Raw genomic sequence first — 25,793 nt, 5'->3', positions numbered from 1 at the left:
TCAGCAGTAGATGCTAGCTAGACAGAAACAGAAGGATCTATTTTATTTCTAGAGGCCTAATACCATCTGATGGTTATGCCAGAAATATGGCTTTGGTCATTACATCCCGAGACGCCAGTTTGGACAGAGACATGTTATGTAAGCCCTTTTTTCAGTGTTTGAACATAGAAACTCATACATTTTACATTTGAAATTGGACTTACATAATAGCTACACAGCTACATCTTGGTATAGTTCAGTATATGAACTCAAAATACAATATATGAACCCAATACAACTTATAGATTCATATCATCCATACCAGTGGGTGAGAATTTATAAGGATTTACAAAAAACAGACTTTTTCATTTCACATTTTTATTGTTCATCATAATGAAACAGCTTCACTGATACAAAAAACATCCCCTTTGTTTGGGTAAAATTACAAATCTGTATGTTCAGCCTGATCCACAGGAAGAAAAGACACTGAACAGCAGAAACTTTGAGCCAGTGCTTCTCCGCGGCTGAGGGTCCATAGAAAAATAAGGCAGGTGGTTGTGTACAACTCCTTTCTAAACACTGTCAACATTGGCTGGGGACTGCTCTACTCTTACAAGTCCACAAAATGACTGCTAAACTTAGCCAGAATGATATAAGACAGTATTGTACAGCTTGGCTCAATCATGCAAAAGTGAAGAGATTTAAAGAAGTTATCTGAAAGTGAGAAGAGAAATTCTGCCAGACCGAATACCTGAGATACTAACAAGGGTCGAGGTGTGGTGTTGGGAGACTTTCTTTGTAAGATGAGCCTTTAAAAAGATGAAACCCAACCTGAGGAAGAGACAAAGCTCCTCCATGGACTGCCGATGAGCAGAATAAACCACTGATGGCAGGAGGCTAATCAAGTTGCAGCCAAACATTCGTAAAAAATGAATTTAGAGAGAGTGAGCCGGATTTTCAAACAATCCATTTTTGAACATTCATAGTGAGTACTGAACGGGCCGTGTGGACCCTTCGGTCATGAAGCTTGCTAACTTTATGAGGCCCGTGGAAAGCTTCGGTTCAAGTAACGTCATGGAAGTAAAACCTCACCAAAACTGGTTTTGAAAAAGTTTTTCTATGACAGTAGTGATATACATGAGTAGCCACAGTAAGGTAAGAACTACGATTGTCCAGGTAGAGCTTCAGAACCAGTGAACATGGAAGGTTCTTGTGCATTTTGTTATACCGTGGTAATATTTCACTAAAGATATACAGCTACATGTGAGCATACGTGCCATGTGATAAATAGCAGAGGAAGAGCCATGAGCTCTTGTAACAGATTTATCATATGTTCTGTCCTGTAAGAACTTTCCTGTAGTGTGCTTATGAAATGTATCAGATGATTTTGTCTTCTGTAAAGTGTTACAGCACCGTTTTTGAAAAACAGGTTTCTACATCAATACTGCTAATTTCAACCCAGTGTTGGTCAGCAGGAGCCAATAAGCTACAGAAACATGTTGCCTTGTTTCTGAAATTTCTGGGAAAACCGTGTTTTTGAAGTAGGCCGTTGAGTTATTCATCCTGACATGACAAGTTAACATTAAAACATGAAAATGGATATATAGAGATCAAATTTTCTACAAATATACAAGCTTCAATAAAAGAAAAAAAAAAAACTACTGTCATAAGCAAGAAAAAAAAGATCTAATACATGTTATACATATTTATATATATACTAAAACAAACAAATGGATTGCAGAAGACTTGTAAGGCAGAATCCCCCAACAACCCATTCACAGACAATGAGTGTCAGTGTACCATAAAATAAAGATTATTTACAGAGCATATACAATTGTCCAAAAAGACCATGTTTGTAATCCAAAAACATGCACATAATACACTATTTCATTTGAAATATCTATTTGCTTCATGTACATAGATCCGCAAAGGATCTATAAATGTTGTCCACTTTGGCTGGATGTGTTCGTGACACGCAACGACATTGGAGAAGAGGTGAAATGAGACAAATCGTTTTTTTTGATGTTGCCGTCAATGAGTCTATCAAAGGCACCAGTATAAGAAGCCAATTATGGGGAAAACCCAAAAGGCACCATGTAAAGGAATAACCCTTGTGTATCAGCGGGGACGTTACAATTTTTATCTGATTATACATTTAGATAAAAGTATCACTAAATTTTAAGATGTGTCCAATGATTTTAAAATTTACAAATATCTGATAATCAATCCACTAAGATTAATGACTCAACCTTGATCTTGTCAACATAATCAGATGAAGTGACACATGTGGCTAACTTAAAAACACAGTAAAACAAAGTGGTGTTATCTAAGCAAAATGTTCATATAAAAAAATCAACTTTGACTATTTAATGGCAGATATTAAATTCCGCTTTTGAGTGAGACATTAAGTATGTTTTTGACATCACTATTTCACTGTGCTCTTACACTTTAAACATGGGTCACATCCTCTGCAAGATATAAATAGTAAATACTGTAGCTAGTTCCTGTATGTTTGATACTGTTTACTATCCAGCTTCTTCCAAATCACCACTCTTTAAAGAAATACTTTGACATTTTGGGCCACTCTCATGTTTGTACTCTAAAGATGAAGCTAGTACCTAGCTTAGCTAGTAGCTTAGCTTGACATGAAGACTAGGAGCAGGGGGAAACAGCTAGCTTGGCTCTGTCTAAAGGTTAAAATCCACCAACCAACACATCTAAATCTCATTAATTAACATTTTGTATCTTGTTTGTTTAGTTTGTATACACACCAAAATGTAAACCTCTGAGTTGTGGTTTTATGAGGAGTTAGAGCTGTTAACCCCAGCTTCCTTTCTTTCTGCTAAGCTAACCGCCGGCTGGCGGTGGCTACATATTTAGCATACAGACACAAGACTGGTGTCAGTTTTCTTATTTAACTCTAAACATGCACATTCCTTAAACTGAATAGTACACAATCATGTTAAAAATAAGGCCTTTCATAAATTACATTTGAATGAAATTTTAAGATACAAAGTTTTCATTCAACCTTAATAAGGATATGGCACGAGTTTGAAACTATTTTACAACAATCTTTGCATCCTGAATGTACATACATATGGATACTTGACGTTTCACGTTTGGTTCTATTATTTGAATTTCATTCATTTTTTGTCCAATTGTATATTTGTATTTGTATATTTGTGTGTTTTTGTTTTATACGTGTTTTTTCAGGAATTATTTATAAAAATAACATATGGTTTATAGCTAGTTGTCCAGCCCTACATCAAGTGCCTAATAAATTATTCCAGCATGTGTACAAACTGTGTCTAGGAAATGATTGTGTAACTTCATACAACCTGAATGGCAAAAAGCCTGAGGCCAAGTAAGATATTATGTACAACACTAATTTTTTCAGTAGAGACACTTAATTATGTACATTCATATCTTGCATGTTAAGATCCTTCTGTGACAGTAACACTGAAAGCATCTCCTTATTACATGCTTCGTGCACACAGCCAGGATGAAAACAGCTTTTGGCCAGTGAGGAAGATCCTTGATAGTGTGGAGCTGGAAAGCTCTAGCATGAACCCGATTAGCTAAAACTGTATGTGCTTGCAGACTTTGGCAATGCTTCTGATTGTTAACATATAGCAGAGCAGCAAATTAAACCAAAATGTCTATCTACATGATTGAATAAAGTTGCTAATTAATTGTTGCTTTGAGATGAGATTGAGATTCATTTTAGGAATTTTTCATGGGCTGTCGATGTGTTTTTAATATATTTCTATGTGTGTGTGTGTGTGTGTGTGTGTGTGTGTGTGTGTGTATTAGTTCTGCACACAAAGTGAAACGTAATGCTAGAAGTGCTCCTTGTTTCATGGAGGGCGACAGATTCCACCTCCAAATGTCTTCTTCAAGTGCACAGAGGACTGAGGGACTCGCATCGTCTTTCCAGCTGCAAATGGCAGTTCACAGATCTGCTTCAGTTGAGGGCTGCACAATATGTGTTTGTTCTGTCTCTTCATAGCTGGAAATAATAATGATGATGACCATGATGATGATTTCAGGCTGTCTTGGTGGCACGTTAAACCACAGTCTGTTTCCCCCTCTCCGGGTTTTAATTCTCTTGTTGTGTTGTGTCACATCCAGAACTTTACAGCAACAAAGAAAAACAGAAAAAGACAAAAATAAAAATAAAAACCGAGCTAAATAGTTTCCCTCCAGCAATATTTTCTGGGGGAAAACTGAAGATGTCTTAACCCGGTGCAGCACATCATGTTGATACAGTATGTTGAGGTTTTGTGATTTGATGAAGGGAAGGGAACATCTGAGGCGAACCAGAAGAGACATGGTGGGGTGGGGGTTGAGGGGAAGGTTTGCTGCACTCTTAATTGTGAACCTAAACAGGGAAAAAGAGGGGCTTAGTGACCATCGCTGGAGCCCGGGGGGTTGTGGATCCAGTCGAGGACGATGAGTGACAAGCTGCCAATCATGAAGACGATTCCCACGATCAGGAAGACGGCCGCCTGAAGAGAGAGAGACAGAACACGAGGGGATTAAATGTAGCAGAATGTGTGATGATGCACAGCAGGGATCTGTTGAAATTTCTGACGAGTCACGTTTTGGAAACGCTATCCGCCCCTCAGGGGGGGAAAGACTGAGAAAACTGATACAGTGAGAAAGCTTTTGATAAAGTGTGTGTGTTCCTTTAGACTTACCCCAATCTTTTGCGGGGAGCGGAATGGCACTGACTTTACCAGGCGGAGGTAAAAGGCAGCAGGTAGGATGAAGATTAGCATGGTGGCTGCAGAGGAACCTGCAACGAAAAAAGGGGGAAGTTAACAAGGACTTAAAATACTCCGACCTCAGGAAGGAACTTGTATTTATGTATGAATTTAATGTTTATGAAGCTTCTTACATATTGTAGTTCTTTGACAGTTGCGGTTTGATAAATTAAACATTAGAAATATTCAAAATGCAGAAAATAGCACCACTTTTTAATATAGCCTATGGGCTTTCTGTGTATAGGCATATAACCGAGTTGGTTATGTATGTAGCAATATGATGCTAACATTAATAAAAAGCTTAAATCTCATAGTAGTATTAAGCATAAACCCCTTTAATTCCCTTTAATCAATTCTATTACACTGTCCAAAAAAAGGACGTCACTTACTACTTTCATGGTAAGATGAAAAGCTGCTATCCTTTTCCCTTTTTGATTTTCCAATATAATAATTTTTTTCTGCGAAAAGGCTGCAGCGTAACATCATGACAGAGACATGTCCAAATATTTATACTGTTAGCGTTGAGTGTGTTAGCACCGGGAATGTGAGTGTTTAGATCCAGTGGTCACAAACGGCTCACGCGACTGCACAGCTGACACGATCCGACACTCTAAGCTTCTGCAACGTCTTTGCTTAATAAACGACCCCTGAACTGAAGGCGCTAATCAGGCCTCAACTGCCACTCTCCCTGTTACATTAACTCATATTTGTCCACATGGTTTATAGGTTTATGTTGTGGAGTGCCTCATGGTGTGTGTTTTTATTGTCTGTCAACCAAATCTCCCTCACCACATTGTGACATTTTGAATTTGATCTGAAAAAAACAGAAAGAATTGTGAGCAAGGACTCACCGATGAAGCCGAAGATGTCTCTGATGGTGGGGACGAAGATAACCAGCATGTTGTTGAAGGCCAGGATGGCAGCGGCGATCAGCATATGACGAGTCCAGCTGAACTCTCGTTTGCTGAACAGCAACGTGGTGATGGAGGAACGGATCTGGGAAAAACACAAAGCATTGACATTTTAGTCTTTGGCTTGATCACACCAGAATCATCATAACATCATAACAAAGTTGTAGAAAGTTCACAATAAACTGACTGAGAACGGGGGAACGTGACACACATGCTTTTTGCATAAACTTAAGACTTTACGTCTCAATTTAATTTATTAAAATAAAAATAATGTTGCATTATAATCAAACATGTGTCACTCTTGTTTCTCTGTTTCCGCCAAAGAAATGAATTGTTAACAACAGTCTGCACGTCTGTTAGCCTTTGCCTGAAGCTGATTCCCATACTTGGCCACTGACTGAAGTGTGTCAAGTACTACAAATGCAAGTATGTGTTTGAGAGACTGTGTGTGTGTGTGTGTGAGAGTGTGAGGGAGGGAAACGGAGAGATCCAGGAGCGCACAGATCCCAGCTAAGACGCCTGGTGCTGCTGAACCACAGGCAGCCTGTTCAAGCCTCCAGTGGGTGAAAGGTCGCGAGTATCAGGTGAAACCTGAGGCACCATCAGCTCGACGGCCACGGGGGAAAAGGTTACAATGGGCGGTGCTTATGGCGCCCATTCAAAAAGGCAGGGGATTATCTCCCACAGTGCAATGGAACCATGGGATTGCATCAGCCGGTAGTGAGAGGAGGGCGGGCTGGCCTGCAGGGGGGGAAGTGTGTCTTTATATGAAGCTGCTATTGTCACCTGCAGTTGACTGTTTTCATGACAGCTTGCCTTCCTTCCTCTTTTTTTTCTACAGATGAAGGCCACCAGTTCAATAACAGTTGTGGCAGACACTTCAGGCTGTGTAGTAGTGCAAGAACAGTTTCAGGGAAAGTATCTTTACTTCTTTATTTAGTTGACCTGAAAAGGACGAAGCATGTGCAATCTTTTCCTTTTTAAGAGGCACTGCTGGCAGCACACCACATGCTTCCTCTGTATCCTTTCAAGTCGGACTTAAGCACAAGATTTATATCCACTTAGCATGGTACAGTGGAAAAAAAATCACATTAACTGGATTTTCTGCACTGTCAGATCGAACCAAGTGACCTCCATCATGACTGTCAGGCAGCACCGGGATGACGCCTGCACTTCACTGTCTACTGCCAAAAAAGTGTCATCCCGTAAGCCAAAACTAATTTTTTATCTGAGATAATGACAATAATTTAAGTGCATCCCTCCTAAAATTCTACAACCATGGCCCTACCCCTCCCTCCCTCCCACCAGCTGTTGCATAATTAGGCCAGCTTGGAAAACTAGAGCCTGGACGGGGCATTTCTCTCCAAGGCTCCAAACTATTCAGCACCCGACTGTTACCTGGCGTAAAGCCTTTGGAGTTCACCGTGTGATATTTGCACACTCTTTACTCCTACTCTTTACCTGTCAGAGTCCCCCCCCCCACGCACATATGTACACACACAGAGTATGTAGGCAGCCGGATTGGCCCGGCCACATCTAGGTTCAGCAAGTTAACACCACACCAGCCACTTCTCAGATCTCAGCTACATGATCTACTTCTGCAAAATCAGGTATGAATTGTAGAAGTATATAAATACAACCCACTTGCATGGCACAAAGTACAGCCCAGATGCTGAACTGAAACTACGCAGGGAGGTAAAAGTCCCATTTCCAAGTAAAAATATCAACAGGAAATTTTGTTTGATCACACAAGCACTGAAGCATTACTTGAAACTAGACAGCCAAACTGCTTCTTAACACTCCAGATCAGTGTTTCTTTACTGCAACCAAAACAAACCCATGAGCAACACAGAGCCCAAACATGATGCAACGAATGCAGACATGAGCGCTCTAGTGGCGACACTGGCTCTCTGCGGCATTTAAACGCCACATCAAGCACACGGACTGTGCCAGTTTTCTGAACGTTTATCTATAAAACTTCCCTCTGTACTTGACAAAGAGCTGACTTGGTACTTTTCCTAATGTAATAAAGTTGAAATTGTGATACCGCTTCATAAATATGCTATAAACCTTTAATAAGAACAACTTATTTGGTTGCCAGGTTGTGAAATATCTCTCTAGCTGGTTTCTTCCTCTTCCAGCATGACACTTGCATTCAGTTTGCAGCTCTTTAATTCATCAGGAGAATCACTCAGAAAGCCTGTTTGACCTCTGACCTTCTGGAAAAGAGCTGCAGTGCATCTAGAGTAAAATTAATTAACTCTTTATTTGTTATATGCTTGATAGATAGAAAGTAAGAGACCCTTCATGAATGACTTAATTAACATTTGATGATTTATTAAAAAGCTGGACCCATCAACTTTTATTGATTGGGAGCAGAAACAACAGCAAAAAAGGGATTTTTCATAACCTGGCAACCCAAACATGGTTCTTCTTAATGGTTTATAACAAATCAATAAAACATCAGTTAACCATTAATAAAGTCATTAGTTACAACTTACAAACCCTGAGATCAGTGTTGCAAAGTCTTGGTCATTAATAAAACCTTTCATTGTCCAAACTGGTCACAGATTTAAACTAACATACTGAGATCTGACAAACAGCATAAAGGGGGTGGAAGGCTGCTGCTATTAGCATGCAAGCTAATAGCTAATTCAAACTTTTACTGTGGTGTTTGAAATGGTGATGTAGTTGCTCTGTGTGACAGTCCCACATCTTAAAATGTAAGACAAATTAAATCAGAGTAGACAAAACGTAGACATTTGCACAGTCATTTAGTCATTTATTAAGAGTAAAGCAAAAACAGCTGGTTTTAAGTAAGAAGAAACCAACTGGTAACATGTGAGGCTTTAAAGACAAGAAGTCGAGGTGGCTCACCACGAAGAAAGGTCTGAATTAAGACTGAAATTTTACAACATGATGGTAAGACATAAAGGTAACGTTGGTGCTGTTAATCAGCTCGTTTGTGGCGCTCTCCCATGGTTTCGACCTCCAGCCGGAGCCATGAGAACTGGGGCATGTTTGACTCCACATAAAGCTCTTTCATTATGTACTGAATCCTGGCAAAGCCCTGTGTGATCTGGCCTCTGTTAGCATCTATCCTTCACGTGACTGCACACCCACAAACCCACACACACATACACACACACACATACACTTTTATGCCTCAACACGTGTCTTCACAACACTCACTCCCATGCACACACACACACATTCTTTCTGCTCTCATATACTACTTCCCCAGTGGAGCCAAGGACAGTTGGAGACAAAGCTAATGTTAATCTCTAGCTGAAGGTCGACAGCATTTCTTGCAAAATGAAGGTCAGGAGGATTCAAGGCGAGATTCTCAAATGTCAAATGGAAACTTGGCAGAGCGGCGGTGCGACTAGTTCTTTTGATCTGATGTCTTGCATGCATCCAAGTGTGTCAGTCTTGAGACTATGCCAGAGCAATATAGTTTAATTTACTGCAAGAATAGTGATGGTCAGTTAATTAAACCGAAGTGCAACAAGTAAATTATGATTTGAACCTTGTATGATTTTAGTTATAGTGAATCACAACTTTGCATAAAAGCTAACAAAAGCATCAGCTATGTCAGACATTTCTTTCACAACTCTCTCAGCAACTAGTTCTTATCATCAAAACTGACTTATGCAAAACAGGTTGTAACTCGTGTTTTCAGAGGCATCTGTGCAGGTATATACGGGCCAAAACCAGTTTTTAACACAACCTCACAAAAGGAATTTGCTTTTGCTTTTAAAGACTCCAACCCTGACTGCGTCACTGACTTGCTCTTTTCACTATGCTACAATTGATCACAATTGCTCTGCTTACACTTCAGGCTTTCTCTGTCCTTGTCAAAGTTTTATATTCTCTGTGATCTCAGTCCTCCTCCCTCTCAATCTCTTACCATTTGATATTTTTACAGGCTTACTCTTCTCTATTTCAATTGTATAATTCATTGTCAGCACCATTCAAAGTGAGGTGATCGACTTGGTGTCACATAAAACTATTGCATTTCAAGCTTCCATGTTTTCACACAATGATAACACGTTTGTGCCAGATAACAAGGAGAAAAAGGAGAAAAATGTTGCATGCATATAATTTCATGTTTGCGGTTACCGAAACTAATTATGATTTTTTTCTTTTTGACTTTAAGTATCATGTAAAAGAAAATTCCAATTTCTTTCCTGAGGCCAAGAAGACACAGCTAACAGTGTACTGGCCGACAAAGACAGAGAGCAGTAAGCACAGAAGCAGTGAAGATGAGAAAAACTGGTATTAAGTTTTCAGGCTGGCTGGCAAACTGTCATACCTTATTTGTTAGCTAATTGTTTTACCCCAAAACATCATTGCAATAGAACCATATAATACTGCAGTCTCTGGATAGTCTTCACAGTATCTACCAACAAAATGTGTTCTTTCAGCTTTCTTGTCTTCATTGTAGCTATTTTGTTTGAGAAAATACACTTTAACTTAATTATTTACAGTGTACAGTTCATAAAGATTTATTATATATCTCTGTTTTTCTATGTTCTATTTTCTATGTGTCTCTGCCTGACTACTGTTATTATATAATATGTGATTTACAGGTAAATTAACCAAACCTAATCCAGTGATTTCCATTAGGGTCAAAAGCTGAGATGGCAGCTATTGATACTCTACTAGCTAGTTAGCTTCAGCAGGGTTTTTGGTTTCCATAGTGATTGGATTTAGTTGCTGCATCATTTAATTATATGGAATAACTAACTGAATTACTAAGATGTCAGTTCATTCAATTTTTCATTTACAGACTATCTCACCAGCTAGTTTACACTTGATTTACACAGATTACCAAATCAGAGTTACTGTGCTTTGATTTTTAGCTATGATTTATAGTTACTGCAAATTGAACACACATTTTTCTGAGATAATATTTTGTATAGGGTGAAACAGAAATCAAAAACTCTGGTCTTAGCTAAATTTTAACCGAATATGTAGTTGCAACTTTTTGGCTCTGGTGGGCAGTTTTGTATGTTTTTAAATTAGATTTATGGTATATTTGGATGTGCCCCCAAAGAGTCTGATTTGATATTCCATACCACATTCCTGTTGTTGGTAGAAAACTGACCTACTTGACATTGTGCGGTTATAACAAAATTTACACAATATGTGCACATGAAATCTTGAACACAATGTCATGACGTTCCACCTATAGATGGCACTACTGCAACATGATAAAAATAAATCAGAACTCCGTGGTCATGAATCCGTATTGTATTCTTCCAAAACCATCAGCCGATCATCATCTCTCACTGTTTTTAATACAGATCCAGATGCAGATTTCCGAACATTTTCTATCATTAAATGAAAACATTTAGGGGATTGTACGGCCTTCGCAGAGGTTTATGTTTCTGTCCCCCCGCCCCCCTCCACTGTCTCAGTGGCTCCGCCTCTCTATCTCCCTGAAGGTAGCGGTCAGGGTGAGGGTTTTTCCACTGTCCACTCTGAGCCTGTAAACTTCCACTGCAGAGAGGGGGATTCTCTCTCTCACATTCCCTTCGACAGAAAAAACAGCAGTGTCTGCTGAAAGGGAGGTGGGGGGAGTGTGTGTTTGAGTGTGTGTCAGAGAGAGACATGGGGGTGAACAGGAATGTCCATTGTCAGTCTGTGAGAACACAAACATAAGCGAAACAGCAAAAAATTCAGCTATGCCTGAATGTATGAGTAAATGCGGGAGAGTGAATATTTAAGAGAATAATTAAATGAACGACTTTAAATTCTGTAAAGATGTAAAAAATGTGTGTGTGAGCTGCCTCTAGATGTGTGTTCCCATGACAGGGCATTGCTGCATCATTCTGTCAGCACTTCCTGTGACTCAACATCAACAAAGCTGCTGCCCTCTGGTGGCTGCTTGCTGCAGCTACAGCCATTTCGGAAATCATTGAAGAATATGCAGCTGCTTGTCTTTGCATACCACTAAGTTTGTGTGTGTGTGTGTGTGTGTGTGCGTGTGTGTGTGTGTGCATGAAAGCTAAAAGGGGGCATTACACTTCCTCTTAGTCAGCAGCCATTTTTGTTCTCCCTCTGTCAGATAAGGGCCAAGCTAAATTTAGCCCGTGACCATATATGAGGAGGGAAGGGTGAAGAGTGTGAAGGACTGTAACTGAGATGATGAGTTTTGTCAAGTGGACATCACACACAAAGGTTGGCCTTTGACCCCTTTGTTTAGAAAAAGAGGAAATAGACACAAAAAATGAGACAGGCTTTCTTTTCCTAACCCAAAAGTGTGTGTATGCATGCATGTGTATGTTGGTGTAATTAAGAGGCGTGGCCGTTTACGACCTCAGCCTGTGTGCTTTGGGATTTGAAATGACGAAACAAGCAAAGCGCCAACCGAACAGTGTGTTCTTTTTACCAAACTGCCAGGGAAAAAAACAGCTTCGTCCAGAAAATGACAAAAAAAAATAGACTCGCTCTGCTGCAAACACAAAACACAGTCTGTGAGCAGAATGACACAGAGTAGCAGTAATGTTTCACCGAATGAATGGAAATGGTTTTACAAGTGGCTGGTTGACATGGGGTGGAAGGCAGCAGCCAGGTATCTGAAATTACAAGGGTGGTGTATGTTTATGTGTATCTGAAGAACATGTTTGTGTGCTCTGACGTAAATCAAATTATATCTGTGGTTAAATAAGACTCACTTTAATGATGCTGAGAGAGACGAAAGAAGAAAAAGACAGCAGTGCTCAAGCGAACATTAGCATAAAAACCCTCGAAGTGAACCCATGATGCCATGATGTTTTACATTGAGGACACATAAACTGCACTGCTGTTACAGGCGTCTCCTGCTCGTCACTGGAGGAGACTGCTTTAAAATCTTATTAGAATTTTTAAGAGACAACAAAGACAGACTGTGTGTTTATGTACGATGTACTTACAGGGAACAGCACGATGGGGACAGTCAGAGTGACGGCGGTGAGAACAGCCAAACGCACCAGCAGCAACATGGTGTCGAACTTGTAAACCTTGGTGAAGGTGTGGAGCAACTCTGCCTCCACGTTATCTGCGTTGGAGAAGAAGACAAAGCAAAAAAAAACAATCGTAAACAAAAGGTAACAGAAGCTACAGAACAGCAGGTTTGGCACAGCTAAGAACGGAGACATTCAACTGCCTGACGCAACATCAAACAATTTTCATTTAAGTAATCTAATTCTTTTAGTCTACAATAAGGGACTATTATCAGTTAACTTAAGCTTAAGTTTACCTAAAACTAAATTTAAGCAATTGCGTGTCTATGATCAAAGTTGATTATTAAAGGAGACATATCATGCAGATTTCCAGGCCTATTTTATGTTCTGGGGCACCACTGGTACATCTCTCCATGATTTACAGCTCAAAAAACTCCTTATTTATCTTATACTGGCTCTTTATGTGGCCCCTCAGTTCAGCCTCTGTCTGAAACAGTCTGTTTTAGCTCCTGTCTCTTCAATGCCCTCCTCCCGATGACACTACTCTGTTTTGATTGGTTAGCTCCTGGACGCACCCCCCCAGTGACTTGGGAGGCAACATAAACAAACAGTAGCAGGAGAATTTTCTGGTTCTTTACTCAAAATGTGAACTTATCAAATATATCCGTACATGTTCAAGCTGAAATCCGATTCAAAATACGCAAGTGGACAACTTGAATCCATGGAACAACCTTAGCAATAAAGGCTACGGCTGTTTGTGGGCATGCATGAATATTCTGACATCAGTTGGATCGGGAAGTAGAAATGCAAATGAGTGTTCAAAGCAGGTTGACGCCCTGGCTTTTGACTTTCAAGGACTATTTTTAAACTTGTTCACCTCAAGTTTCAGAACTTTGACGTAGACAGGAAAATGTAGACATTATAACAGTATATAAGTAACAGAAAATCACAAAAAGCTTGTTATGTCCCCTTAAATACTTGTCTGTGTCTTCTTACCATAAAAGGTAAGGTAGCCAAACAGTGCCGACAGCATGTACATGGTGAGCATAGCCAAGATGGACAGGTTGGACACGTTCTGCATCTTTTTCCGGCTGCGACTGCAGAAATAACAAACACATACTCATATTTAGAGAGATCAGAGCATTTTAAAAAGGTTCATGGCTGCATCCAAAGGTTCCAGTGAAAATGTATCTCTGCTTAAGCTGCATTTCTGCAGTCTTGAATACTACTTTTTTAAATGTAACTTTTCATGTCATCACATTCATGTCCTTTGTATTTCGGTGGTAACACAAGATTCAAGGGCATATATCTTAAAGCCTCATCAGCAGTTAAAAAATATGCATGGCTCAATCCCTCCAGCAGTAAGTGAGAAATGTTTTTTTTGTATGAAGGAACCCTTGATTGAAAGAGAAGGAGCTCACTTACTCTTTAAGCTCACTGTAGATAGGCAACACCTCAGGATGGCAGACAAAGGCAAAGGCCAGGATGGGCACAGTATATGCCGTCTGAAAAAAAAAGGACAAATGTGTCAGGTGCAAAAAATCACCTTTAGGCAGTAAATATAACTGTACAACTGTCATGTCAGAAACATGCTCAATCAGCATATTGATTTTTTTCTGTCATGCAAGCAAAGCAACACTTAACAGTGTGAGTTTCAACTTTTTATGAGACATATTCTCATTTTATTATTCCAAGCATGTGAAAAGACCCTCACAGTGATCTGAAGGTAGAAGACTAGTTTGTGTTGTTTGTTTTAACTTAATGATTTCTGGATATAGCAAATAGACTATTGACACAGACACAGAACATACTGTAAGTTCATGCTAAGCTGTCAGCTACTGTCAGCAGTAGACTTCAAGTATGTTCAAGTGCTACTTTTACCAGATGATGCAACACAGTGTCGAGTTTGCACTTGTTCTTTGAGGTTGGCTTGGAGCGTCAGTACTCTACAGGAATAATTTAAGGTGGCTTGTCACTTAGATACTTCCAGTTTTTTCATCCACTATTTAAAAAACAAAACAAAACAAACTTTCTGCAGTACCTGGATTCTCAAACTGCAACACTGAAAATCACAACTCTGGTGAATAAAGTTAGAGCAACTAACCCTGTGTCCCAATGTGAATAGGGCGCCATGTGTCATATTCTTATCCTGGCCCAGGCCCAGATACAAATCCCTAAACACACACACACACACACACACACACACACACACACAAAAGCCAAAACACACCCTAAAAACCCCACCTTTACCAAACATGTCCTGGCAAATACTTGGCATTCCGTTTCAAATGGATTTGTAGCTTGTAAAACGCACCCTTTTCCACCCCACTGAGCCCTATTGTCTCACGTTATATTGTGCAAATGTAAAATTCATTATTCACATGGATTAATTTTGTCTAAATCTTCTCTTCATTTAACAGTTTCTTAACAGCAGGAAGATCTTTAACTTTACTGGGTCCTTGTAAAGTCTTGCAGTCGCTATTTCGCATAGTAAACAAAACAAAACCAACCTCTGTATTTCAAAAGTCACGCTCGTTATACCTTTGTCAATGAGACTTAAGACAAGGTAATGCTTACACAGAGAGCTCGACTTTGCAAGTTGAACAAATGTTTGGGATCAGTAGAAGTTTGCACACTACTGAAAGCCAATCAAAGGTTTCTGAACCATCATTACAAGCTAACATGTAGGCTTCCACCAACCCTGTTGTACCTGTGAGTTGAAGACAAAGTATTTTGCTGTGCACATCTCCTCATCATCAGGGTGAGGCTCGAAGTGGACTCCAGTGGAGTGATGAGCGTCATGGCTGCCCGGTACCGCCGGGGAAACGTCAGCTCGGGAGAAATCCATTTGTGCCGAGTGGTTCTGTAACGTGTATAAACCCGGCATGTCTGAAGCGTTCATGCTGAGGTTGGACGAGTGGTGGTAAAAGAAGGGAAGAGGGCAGGGCAGCTGGGTCTTCTTGTAGATCAACTGGAAAATAACAATTACAAGTTATGTTATGTTGTTTTATTAGCACTACTATGCCTGTGTATGAAGTGGTGTTCATAGAAGTTAATGAAAACAAGAGATAGCGACCAAACTTGCAGTTTACCACTATGAGAGTTCTCCAATTTCTTCATCTTGGGATTTAGTGTACAATGTAATTTTCTAAATCCCCTGTCATTTAAATGGTTCTTCAAGTGGGATGTTGTCAGCTTTCAGTTACAGTTCAACAAAATGTGAACTGCAGACACAGGTTTCTAAACAGGGTACAGTGTAATACACCCTGTGGTGGTTATATTGGAGGTCAATAGCTCTCAGGCAACAGGAGAACAGTGTCAAATGTCATGCTTATTAGTCAGCTTATTAGCACATTAACAATCTGGTTAACTATCACTGCTGTGTTGTTAAAACTGCATTAACAGTTCATACTGTCATGCTGTTAAAAAGCTGAACTTACCACACCCAGGAAAAACACCATGCAGGAAAGGGAAAATCCACTGGTGTAGCCCAGGTAACCTACAGAGGGAGAAAACATCACTGATTAAACACAAGACTACTTCAATGACAACAGCTATATATACTATAGTTTACTATGCACCTCTGCACTCTGGTACTCTGTTCTGTATTTTTAACGCTGCTGTTAATTCATCTTGGCTGTCTATTCTAGGATATGGATCACATCCCATTCTAGGTTGTGACCCACATCCTAAAATTGTCGAACAAAAATCAGTTATGAGCAGCAGTTTGCGATGAGATACAGTGAGAATGAATCCTTAAAAGGTCTGGATGGAACGTAACCAAAGCCACAAATACAAATGTAATGGCAATGATCACTGTGGGTGTTATTTATTAAATTCAGCTCTGACATAAATATTTGATCCTATTTTCTGTTTTACGTCCAACTGTCTTAATTACATAATCTGGGCAGTGGGCTCGATGTGTCTTGAGGCAGAGCCAGCTGAGGTGGCTCTGACTCTTGGGTTCATAAATTACATGTGAGTGGTGGAGCTGACTACAGACTTAATAGCAGTGTTCCATTACTGTAACTCCTAATTGCCAGAGCTGACTAAGGGCTCGACCAGTGTTAGATTTCTTCTGGTTATGCAGAGCTGATTACAGACAGCTGCAAGATCCAAGAGGCACAGAAGATTCTGGCTTCAGACTGAAGGAAGTGACACAGATCCTGCCTCTTACAGTTGGGCAGCAATATTAGAAGTATCTGAGTTACAGTCAGCAAAACGTAGAGTGTATCCTTACCTAGATTTTTAAGTAGAGACAGAGGGAGAATAATTCCGATCGACACAAACACCACCAGGTAGTTTCCGTTCATGTACCATTCACTGCGAACACAGAAGAGAGGGTACAAATCAGAAGAGAAACACAAAAATTTAACTTAAATATCTTCAAACTCACACGTACATATACTCACCCAGAGTTTTCTTCTAAACCCAGGAAGGCTCGGATCACTTCAGGCAGCTCATATTTCACAATAAAGAGGTAGCTGGACATGGCTGCAGGAGAACAACAGGGACACAACAGAATCTTATTAGACTCCCTGAGATTTGAACTCATACTGACATTGAAGGAAAATTCTCGTTTGAAATACTGTAGGTTGTTTCTCCAAAGCAGTGATGGAAAGTAACTAAGTGCATTTACTCAAGACTGTGAAGGCCAGGATGTGATTCATTTTCATACTGATCAGACCACTGAGAAACCCCTCATGCTCTTATGGAAGCATATGCATTTGTTTTGTTTGTCCGCTCATCTTTTCAGGTGTTTCCTTTAATTTGTCTCCCATCAGTATACACACGAACACACTGATTTATTGCCTACCTCCTATGTTTTGCATAATTATCGATCCAAATGCCGCCATTTTCCCAGGCCAACCAAAAGCTCTCTCTCCCAGCTTTTCATAGATGAGGGATCCTGCCAGAACAGACAAGTTTATGGAGAATTAGATATTGAAAACAATTCAAGCATCACAGACACGAATGAAAAACAGACAAGAGGAGTAACTAGATAAAAACATCAGGTGTATTTTATACATTCACATTAGTTGTTCTTACTTTGTTCCAAAGTAAGTTCCATTTCATGCATACATAACTCTATAAGACATCTATCACTTTCTTTAACCTGTTTTGTCTACTTTTACTCCGGTTCATGTTTTCCTGGCTTTCCCACAACGCCCTCAGAGAAGGGTGTGAACATTTTGCTGTTGCTGCTGAAGTAAACATGAATACCAACCTCCTTCTTTAGCTGTCATAAGAAGCAGATGTACAGAATACAAGGAGAGGATAGCCACGGCGACGAGAAGGATTCTGCACAAAGAAGGAAAGTAGAGTTCAGCTTTGAGTACAAGACTGTGAAAGTGATACCATCAAACTCTGTGTATGAGGTCAACTCTGTTATTTTTAACAATTTAATCTAGCCAGTGGGGAAGTGAAAAAGAGTAGGGGAATGAAATGCCTGATGAATGTCTGAATGGAGTAGGAGTCAAATGTCTCTTGACATTCAAAACCCCAAAAATGAAGTTTCGAATTCATCCAAATGTTGTTGCTTTGACTCAGTTCTGGCACGTGGGCACTCGTTTCAGTTGTTTTTTTTTCCGATACAGAACATAACAGTGGCTGTGACATGCTCCAGCTGCTTAGATGTGGGTGTCATTTGGTTGTTTGGGTGTTTGGGGCTTGTCTTAGGGGACACTTTAACGTGGTGGTAGCATGACCAGAGCAAAGTAATATCAACGCTACGTCAATGCATCCCTCTGCTACATTCTTCAGATGGCACCCAGCCCGTCAACAGGGTGATACTGGAAGGACTGGGACTGGGGATATATTTTTACCCAGTTTATTCAGTTTCTAAGTTACAGGATAGATGATGTTTTTGTGGCAAGCTGAGAAGATGGCAGAAGAGCATTACTATTCCCTTTCAGCTATCATTCTGCAGTAGCTACTGCAATATTTCTCTACTACATTGACATCTATGTTTCCTCTTTCTTGCTCCCTGTAACTTTGGCAGCTCATGAGGGGGCCATGCACCAGGGGCATGAATACTGGGTGGAAGGCGGGGGGAGTTGCATTTGAGGGGTGTAGGGTGACAGAGGGGTGTTGGATGTTGGATGTCAGCCATGAATGCTGATAATGCATGTGCACGGGACAGACAGAGCCGGGCGAAAGATGGCAGAGGAAATAAGGGCCAAGGGTGCAGGAGTTCAAACATTTCTGTGTGGTAGAGCTGTATTCCAGGTAGTAGTCTGATTGTAAGAGTTCCTTCCAGTTAACAGATAACTATGACTTTGGTGATCCCTTTAACTTTTCCTCTGGTGCCACCATCATCATTATTTTAATTTGTCCAATGCCTGCAAAACTAACTATTTTCCCATTAGCCTCAGTGTGCTACATGCTAACATGCTAAACTAAGATGGTGAACATGGTAAATTTTATAGCAGATAAACATAAGCATGTTAGCCTTCTGACATTAGCATTTAGCTTGAAACGCCATTGTTTGTAAGTGTAGCCTCACAGAGATGCTAGCATGGCTGTAGACTGTTTCTTTACATTTTAAAATGTAAAACAAGACAAGTACGTCTTGTTAATATTTTTTATTAACACTATATACTGTACTTAAATTATGAAGTCATACTGCTTAAGACAGTTAAAGTCAGAAAGCAGAAACATTTTTACTTATCACAACACACATGGCCTAATTTGAAGATTACACCATTCTTAACTACTGTTCTACCCAAAAACGTTGCATTCAACCAACCTCATTTTCTGTCTGCAGGAAATGTTTGTACAGCACCTTGTAATTGTGTCTTTTGCGTAAAACCCACAATGACAATCCTGTCATCTAAAATTGCTCTATAATTAAACTTGAAAGGATGTATATATTAATTTGAAGATGATGGTGAGACTGACACTTCTGTCAGTCAAGAAGCCCTATTGATTATTTCAGGGCTTTTATTCAGAATTTTAAGGCAAGGTGTTACTGTGAGATGAACGAATGAATGACATGTCAGAAGCTTCAAGGATAAAAAATATTTTAAAAAGGCAACATGCAGTAAATGGAAAATATGAAATGATAAACATCTACTTCGTGTCAATCTGTGAGACTACCTACCTAGACTAACTACCTGCCTGTCCTGTCATGCCACTTCATGTACACACCCTGACATGAATGTCTTTGGTTTCTTTGTTCTGCTGCAGCAATACTCACGTAAAGAGCACAATGCCAGTGTTTGCCATGGCGTAGGACAGACCCAGGATGCCACTGCCCATTATAGCATTGCTCAAGTTGAAGACAGACATCCCGAAAGAAGCATGGCCGGGATGCTGATCAGAGAGAAAAGAAAGAAGGAAGAGGGATCTGTATGAGAAAGTGATGTAGCAGTGACATATTTAGATAAGTCTGCCTTTAATCATTCTTAGATAATTGATTAGATATTTTAAAATTGGAATCATAATGTAATCCTCTAGAATGTCTGCCCTGCATTGCAACAAGAAAGAGAGCAAACATTTGGCAATGTGCAGCAAACCACACAAGACTTTACTGACATTGGCAAATACTTTGTCACCCACTGGCTGCAATTCAAGGAAAAATCCACCCTTGCATTTCCCAATGCTGTAAAGGTACCAACCGTTTGGTGCGTTTTATTGGACAGTTTCTACTTCAGCTCATAGCTGATTACATTCCTCACACATTTCTGGAGTGCCAGCACTGTGTAGTCTCAATAAAATGATTGAAAAAGCTATGTTTTTTTTTAACAGAGCTACTGACTGCTGAAATGCCGATTAAGGCTGACATTACATTCCAACAAAATCCAAATTGTTATGTTTGTACAGGTAAAAAAAAATCACATACAAAACTAAGTGCTCCATTAGGCTGTGGTGCATGCAGGATGGCCATCTGAGTTTGTCAAAATCACTCAAGGGCCAAAAATATAGCATCACTTGCAATCATGTGTATGCGATTGCAGAGCACATGCTTTTGATTTACTGACATACAGTTCAACTACCTTCTAATAACCTCTGTGGCTGTTTTCACAGTGACTCACAGCCTCATGTGGCATGGATGCCTTGAAACGTACACACTTTGATTGTAGAAAATAAACTGAAGGCATAAAAACTGTCTCTCTTTCTCTTGATTATTAAACATAGGTACAAAACAGCAGTTTTGGAAAGAAATCCTCACTTATAATGAAGGAGAAAAAGAAACATGCATCAAATGCCTAAATATAATAGAATATGAAAAGAAATATGATCAACACAAAAATAAAATGTTAGTCTCAAACAGTGACACGACCTCTTTCAATAGCACCACAGTGCCAGTGATCTCTTCAACAAACTACTACTAAGGAAATGCACTGTATGCTATGGTGAGGAACACATACTGTAGATACTTCCAGAGAGGCTTCTTGTTAAGTCTGAAAACCATAAATGTTAGGTTTGTTTCTACATCCTCTTTGGTGTTGAGATGTTTCTACATCCTCTGTAGTTATTGAGTGCCTGCTTTCGAAATAGAAAATTGCTTCATTGCATCAAAATAAATAAGACTGCTTTCAATCTTTTTTAGGATTAATTTGCTTTCAAAATCTGACTGACAGACACAGACTACATTAGCGTTGTGAATTCTTACATATTCTTCATGGTATTCCTCATATTTCTTCTTCTTCATCATCCCATTTGACAGGAACTTCTGGCTCTCTGCGTCATCATTATCGTCCAAAAATTGACTGCAAAGATAAGGAAACAAAATTTACACTTGCATATAAGGTAGATAGTTCACTTTATGTCATTTCATGCGTATTATATATACAGTGTGCTATTTGTATTTTGTGTCACAGTCTCAGACAATTTAATTTACATAAGCATTTTTTAAAAATATTTTTTCAAGTAAGTGAACCTGGAGTTTCTGTGTTTTGCTGGAGGGCATTTAAAGGACCAGTGTGTAGGATTTAGTGGGGTTCTCCCTTCCCCTCCCCTTTTAAGTGTGTAGGAGAACCTACGCTGGCAGCAAAACTTGCAAAAAACTCTCTCTAGAACCAGTGTTTGGTTTGTCCATTCTGGGCTACTGTAGAAACATGGTGGTGTAACATGGCGGGCTCTGTAGAAGAGAACCTGCTCCCTATGAAGATATGTTGTGCTCAAGAACCTTTTACATAAGATGTCAGGTGATGTGACACAAACAGTTCTGACCGGTTGACATCTGTCAGTGCTATTTGAGGTCAGCTGGATGTGTCAGGGCCTTTAAACTACGTAGAGAGTGTAACATTACTTCTGGTGATGCCAAATGACCATTAACACTTAACAAATGCTATGTTTAAATGCTCATGATTAACCAGGTTACAGGGAGAAGTCAGGTTAAGGTTAGAATTTGGGGAATATGTTTACATGGACGTCAGTAACCTGGTTGCAGTAAAACCCTGGTCATTAATCAGATATGTTCTCTACAGCCTACAATATTTGAGATCAAACTTGAGGCAGTGATGAATGTTGCACCCAAAATATGACTGAGAGTTCTTGAGAAAAGTTGCGAACAAAGCTGCAATGTCAAATGACTGTTGGTGCCAACTCATGTGGGGAAGAACAATAAATCAATCTCATGGTGGCTGACCTGTTGATGGTGGCCTTCTCAGAATCGATGGGCTCTGTGTAGCGGTCGTCCAGGCTGTCATTGCTGTCATCGTCAGCATCCATGGAGACTTTCCTTAGCTCCATACGATCCACAACTCCCGGCATAGTGGTTCGCAGCAGAATGACAGAAGGAGAAGTTCGGGTGCTGATTTCAGGTTTAGGAGTTTACAAGGTGGTGATGCGCTTCTTCCTCAACCTCTAATAGACCTTGTTACCTAGAAGAAATGACCCAAAACAAACAAACAAAAGAAAGTTACAGGAAAGGTTTAACGACATATCAGTTCAGATCTTCAGCAGTACATGCAGTCTGTTAAGCCATGTTTTCACTACATGGTACCGGCTCCGCTCGACTCTACTCGCTTTTGGTACCAGGTAGTTCTCTGGATTTTGTTTTCCACTGCAGATAAAATGTTATTTTCTGATTGCTTCATGGTGGTTATGTTCCAAAGCACAAATAAGCAACCATCAAACACTCAACAGATGATTTACTGTAGAGACAGACACTCTTATGGGGGGTTTGTGTAGGATGTCCTGTGTCACTCATGTGATGATTCTAGCGACGGTTCTCTCTGACCAATCAGTGGTCTGCAGTGTTTTCATATCACCTTTTAGTATCGACTCAGCTCACTTGGAACCTAGATCAAGGTGACACCAAAAAAAAGTACCAGGTACCAGGTACTATCTACAACTTTTGGAAATGGAAAACCAAAAAAGGTGAGGAGGGTTGAGTCGAGTCGAGCCGTACCATGTGGTGGAAAAGCGGCTTTAAGTGTCTTTGAACCATTATGTCAGCAATGTATAGTAGAAAAAAGCAGTAGCAACTGGCCTGGTCTTAAAAATTCACTATCACTTAAGTTCACCACAGGAATGCCAATTTGCAACTGATTACAAGCCTGCAGACACATGTGCTGTATTGTCTTGCCTTATTGGCCTTGAGGAAGAACACTCAGGAGTGAAATAAGGCCCTCTAGCCTGCAAACAAGTCCATCTCATTTCCTTGAACTGAGGGACTATTTGTTGCTACCTTGAAGAGGAAAGCTGGGGCGTGATGCAACATTGGCACCTCTCATACAGCTTCGCCAGGACTAGTTGTTTATACCAGCTTGATTTGTGGTATTAACAACTAGATTGTGTTGTGTCATGACTGTCAGTAACGGTTAATAAAATACATAACGATGTCTAACTTGGGTGTCCTCTATCTTTAGGAAGACATTACGGGCCAATGTTGACGTTCATAGAGATTGTGGGCTGGAGTTAAGTCAACAAACCCTGAAACCAGGTCATGGATGCAATGAGTTCATGAGGGTGTCTGACCGCCACCATCAACAGGCTCCCTTGTTCATTACTGAGCCTCACCCACTGCTATTAAAGAAAAAAAGGCAACAGCGCCACACAGGGACACACACTTACATTTTCCTTCTGTAACATTCATCATTAAGTTACGTAAGGAGATAAAAGGCGAAGCCTGTATGATTATAAATGCTACTAACAGCCAAATTAATCACACTGCTGTTTTTCACTCACACAAAGAGCTCTTTGATAGAGTTGGAAGGAAAGATCCCAAGTGTTCCTCACTGACAAACAATGCAGGGTAAACACAAACAAGAACAAGAACAAGAACAAGAACAAGGCAACAAGTACACAACCACACAACAGAGACATTACACACAACAAGGGACAAACAAGAAAAAAGTTGGGTTCTGAAATTTTCTGTTGTTGTTAAAGCATTTACAACAGCAAATAAGTCACAGCAACCCTGTGAGTTGCAACCAGGGTACAATTTAATGTTTGAGTGTGACGTTGAGGTAGAGATGTTGATGGTGTCTATGTTTCTGTAGTTGGTGCTCTTTGATTTGAAATTAGTGTACAGTGTGTTCTTAAGTGTATTTCCACTGATAAAAGCTATCTGCATTGGCCGAACATGATGCTATGAGAGCAATAAGAATGAACCAATACAGTAAAGTTACAGGCCAGTAAACCAAAGCAAAGCTGAAAGACACTACAAAAATAGAAATAGTGATAATGCAGAAGCTCCTTTCAGGGTTCTATGTTATTATCTGTCTATTACCCTATTACATATTACTGAACATGAAAGCTGTACCCACCTCTCTCAGCTAATGCTGTAGCTGGACATGGTGGAACAACTATGGTTGGGTAGTTTAACAATTCATCATATTTTCTAAAAACTGATTTTGAAAGGAGAGTCTTGATCTACAAAGTAAGTAGTGACTGTAGCTGTCAAATAAATGCAGTGAAAAGTATAAAGTAACAAAAATTAAATAACAGAAGTACAAGAACCTCAAAATTGTACATATCTTACTTTCAACAACTGATCACTACTTCATCAGAGTCTTTGTTTCGTAATTGTGACTTAATGAGGGAAGTGGTTGAGCAGCAAGATCTTTGCATCACAATGTATGAAGAGTGTTTACAGTCAATAGGCCTCTATGCAGCCACAGAAAGCTTTCCTCAAGCTGAAAACAATGTCAGAGGTATCAGCCCCCACTGGGCTGATCTGGTTTTGACCCACAAGACTAGACTTTCATTTAAATTAAGTTGTAGTCATTTATAGGGTGTTGTTCTTGCTGTGATCTTGCTCTTCGGAAGTAGGCCGCCCTAAAACCTGATATGTTTGAGCCAACAGAGATTAAACGGGTACATTACCGTTAACAACCACATCACACACACCAGTACACCTAATCTCTTGGTGTCGCTCTCCGCTGTGTGGCGAGAGAGAAATCGGAGAACGGTTTCACTTTTCATTGCCAAAAGGATTAACCTGTCTGACTTTGTTAACTTCATATGTTCTCGAGTCTAATGCTGCCCTTGCTACAATCATAACATTACAGAAGCACACGTTTGGCAGAGTGCCGTGCAGTGCACAGGCCCTGCTCTAACATGGGATCAAACGTGCACAGCTGAGCTGGACAGCAGTTCACACCTGCAATTAAAATAATTTGCGTAAAATGCATCTTGAGTGATCACTTGTTGCTGGAATTTGCTTTAATTCTGCTTAACAGAGGAAAAAACATTTGCACTTTGTCATACAGATAAAAAAGAAGATTGCTGAGGTTTGCATACTGGAGAAATGTGCCTTCATGCTTCAAATCAACAAAACCTATCAGTAATCACATTTCCTGCTGTTTACAATCTCACAGAGTATTCAGAAACACCAAGCACAAACTACTGAACTTTGTTTTGGCCAAGAGATCACACAAATTCTGTTTGAATCAGAGAGTTTACGAGACGTGCAAGCCTCTTTTTAGCTGAATTTGATTGACAGAATATTCTCCAGTTTTTATGTGGTTAGATCAAACAATTATTTTAAAATATAAATTGTGCAGCAATACAGAAAAGCTGAAAAAATTAACCATCAAGATGATCTTTTGATTTGATTTGATATGTGTTTATATAAGGTTTGAAAATACAAAGCACTTTGCTTTCAGAAGAAATATCAGATGAATTACTAAAAGATCAGTCCAAATTTCTCCAATCTGAGAAAAAACTCCTGCTACTTCCTACGTCCTCAACCCAAACAAAGTCTTGCATCAGCCAACCACTTGAGAGCAAAA

General features: G+C 39.8%; 1 protein-coding gene across 2 annotated transcripts in view; it reads right to left on the bottom strand.

The window, feature by feature from the left end:
* Positions 1-340: 340 nt before the first annotated feature.
* The window catches only part of slc38a4 (solute carrier family 38 member 4), a 38,090-nt gene continuing 12,637 nt past the window's right edge, over positions 341-25,793 (bottom strand). For both annotated transcript variants that reach the window (XM_067581147.1, XM_067581146.1), the window contains exons 2-16: positions 22,202-22,436; positions 21,224-21,320; positions 19,805-19,920; positions 17,834-17,907; positions 17,423-17,515; positions 17,019-17,100; positions 16,847-16,929; positions 16,047-16,105; positions 15,317-15,577; positions 14,032-14,111; positions 13,603-13,703; positions 12,577-12,701; positions 5,597-5,741; positions 4,680-4,777; positions 341-4,487 (exon numbers count right to left, since the gene is read on the bottom strand). In XM_067581147.1, coding sequence (XP_067437248.1) covers positions 4,383-4,487; positions 4,680-4,777; positions 5,597-5,741; positions 12,577-12,701; positions 13,603-13,703; positions 14,032-14,111; positions 15,317-15,577; positions 16,047-16,105; positions 16,847-16,929; positions 17,019-17,100; positions 17,423-17,515; positions 17,834-17,907; positions 19,805-19,920; positions 21,224-21,320; positions 22,202-22,326 — 1,644 coding nt within the window. In that variant the 5' untranslated portion in view covers positions 22,327-22,436 and the 3' untranslated portion in view covers positions 341-4,382. The remainder of the gene's footprint in view (positions 4,488-4,679; positions 4,778-5,596; positions 5,742-12,576; positions 12,702-13,602; positions 13,704-14,031; positions 14,112-15,316; positions 15,578-16,046; positions 16,106-16,846; positions 16,930-17,018; positions 17,101-17,422; positions 17,516-17,833; positions 17,908-19,804; positions 19,921-21,223; positions 21,321-22,201; positions 22,437-25,793) is intronic.

The sequence above is a fragment of the Thunnus thynnus genome, chromosome 23 (genome assembly GCF_963924715.1).
Source record: "Thunnus thynnus chromosome 23, fThuThy2.1, whole genome shotgun sequence".
Lineage (NCBI taxonomy): Eukaryota > Metazoa > Chordata > Actinopteri > Scombriformes > Scombridae > Thunnus > Thunnus thynnus.
The sequence above is the reverse complement of the archived record's forward strand: the minus strand, read 5'-3'. Positions and strand labels throughout refer to the sequence as shown.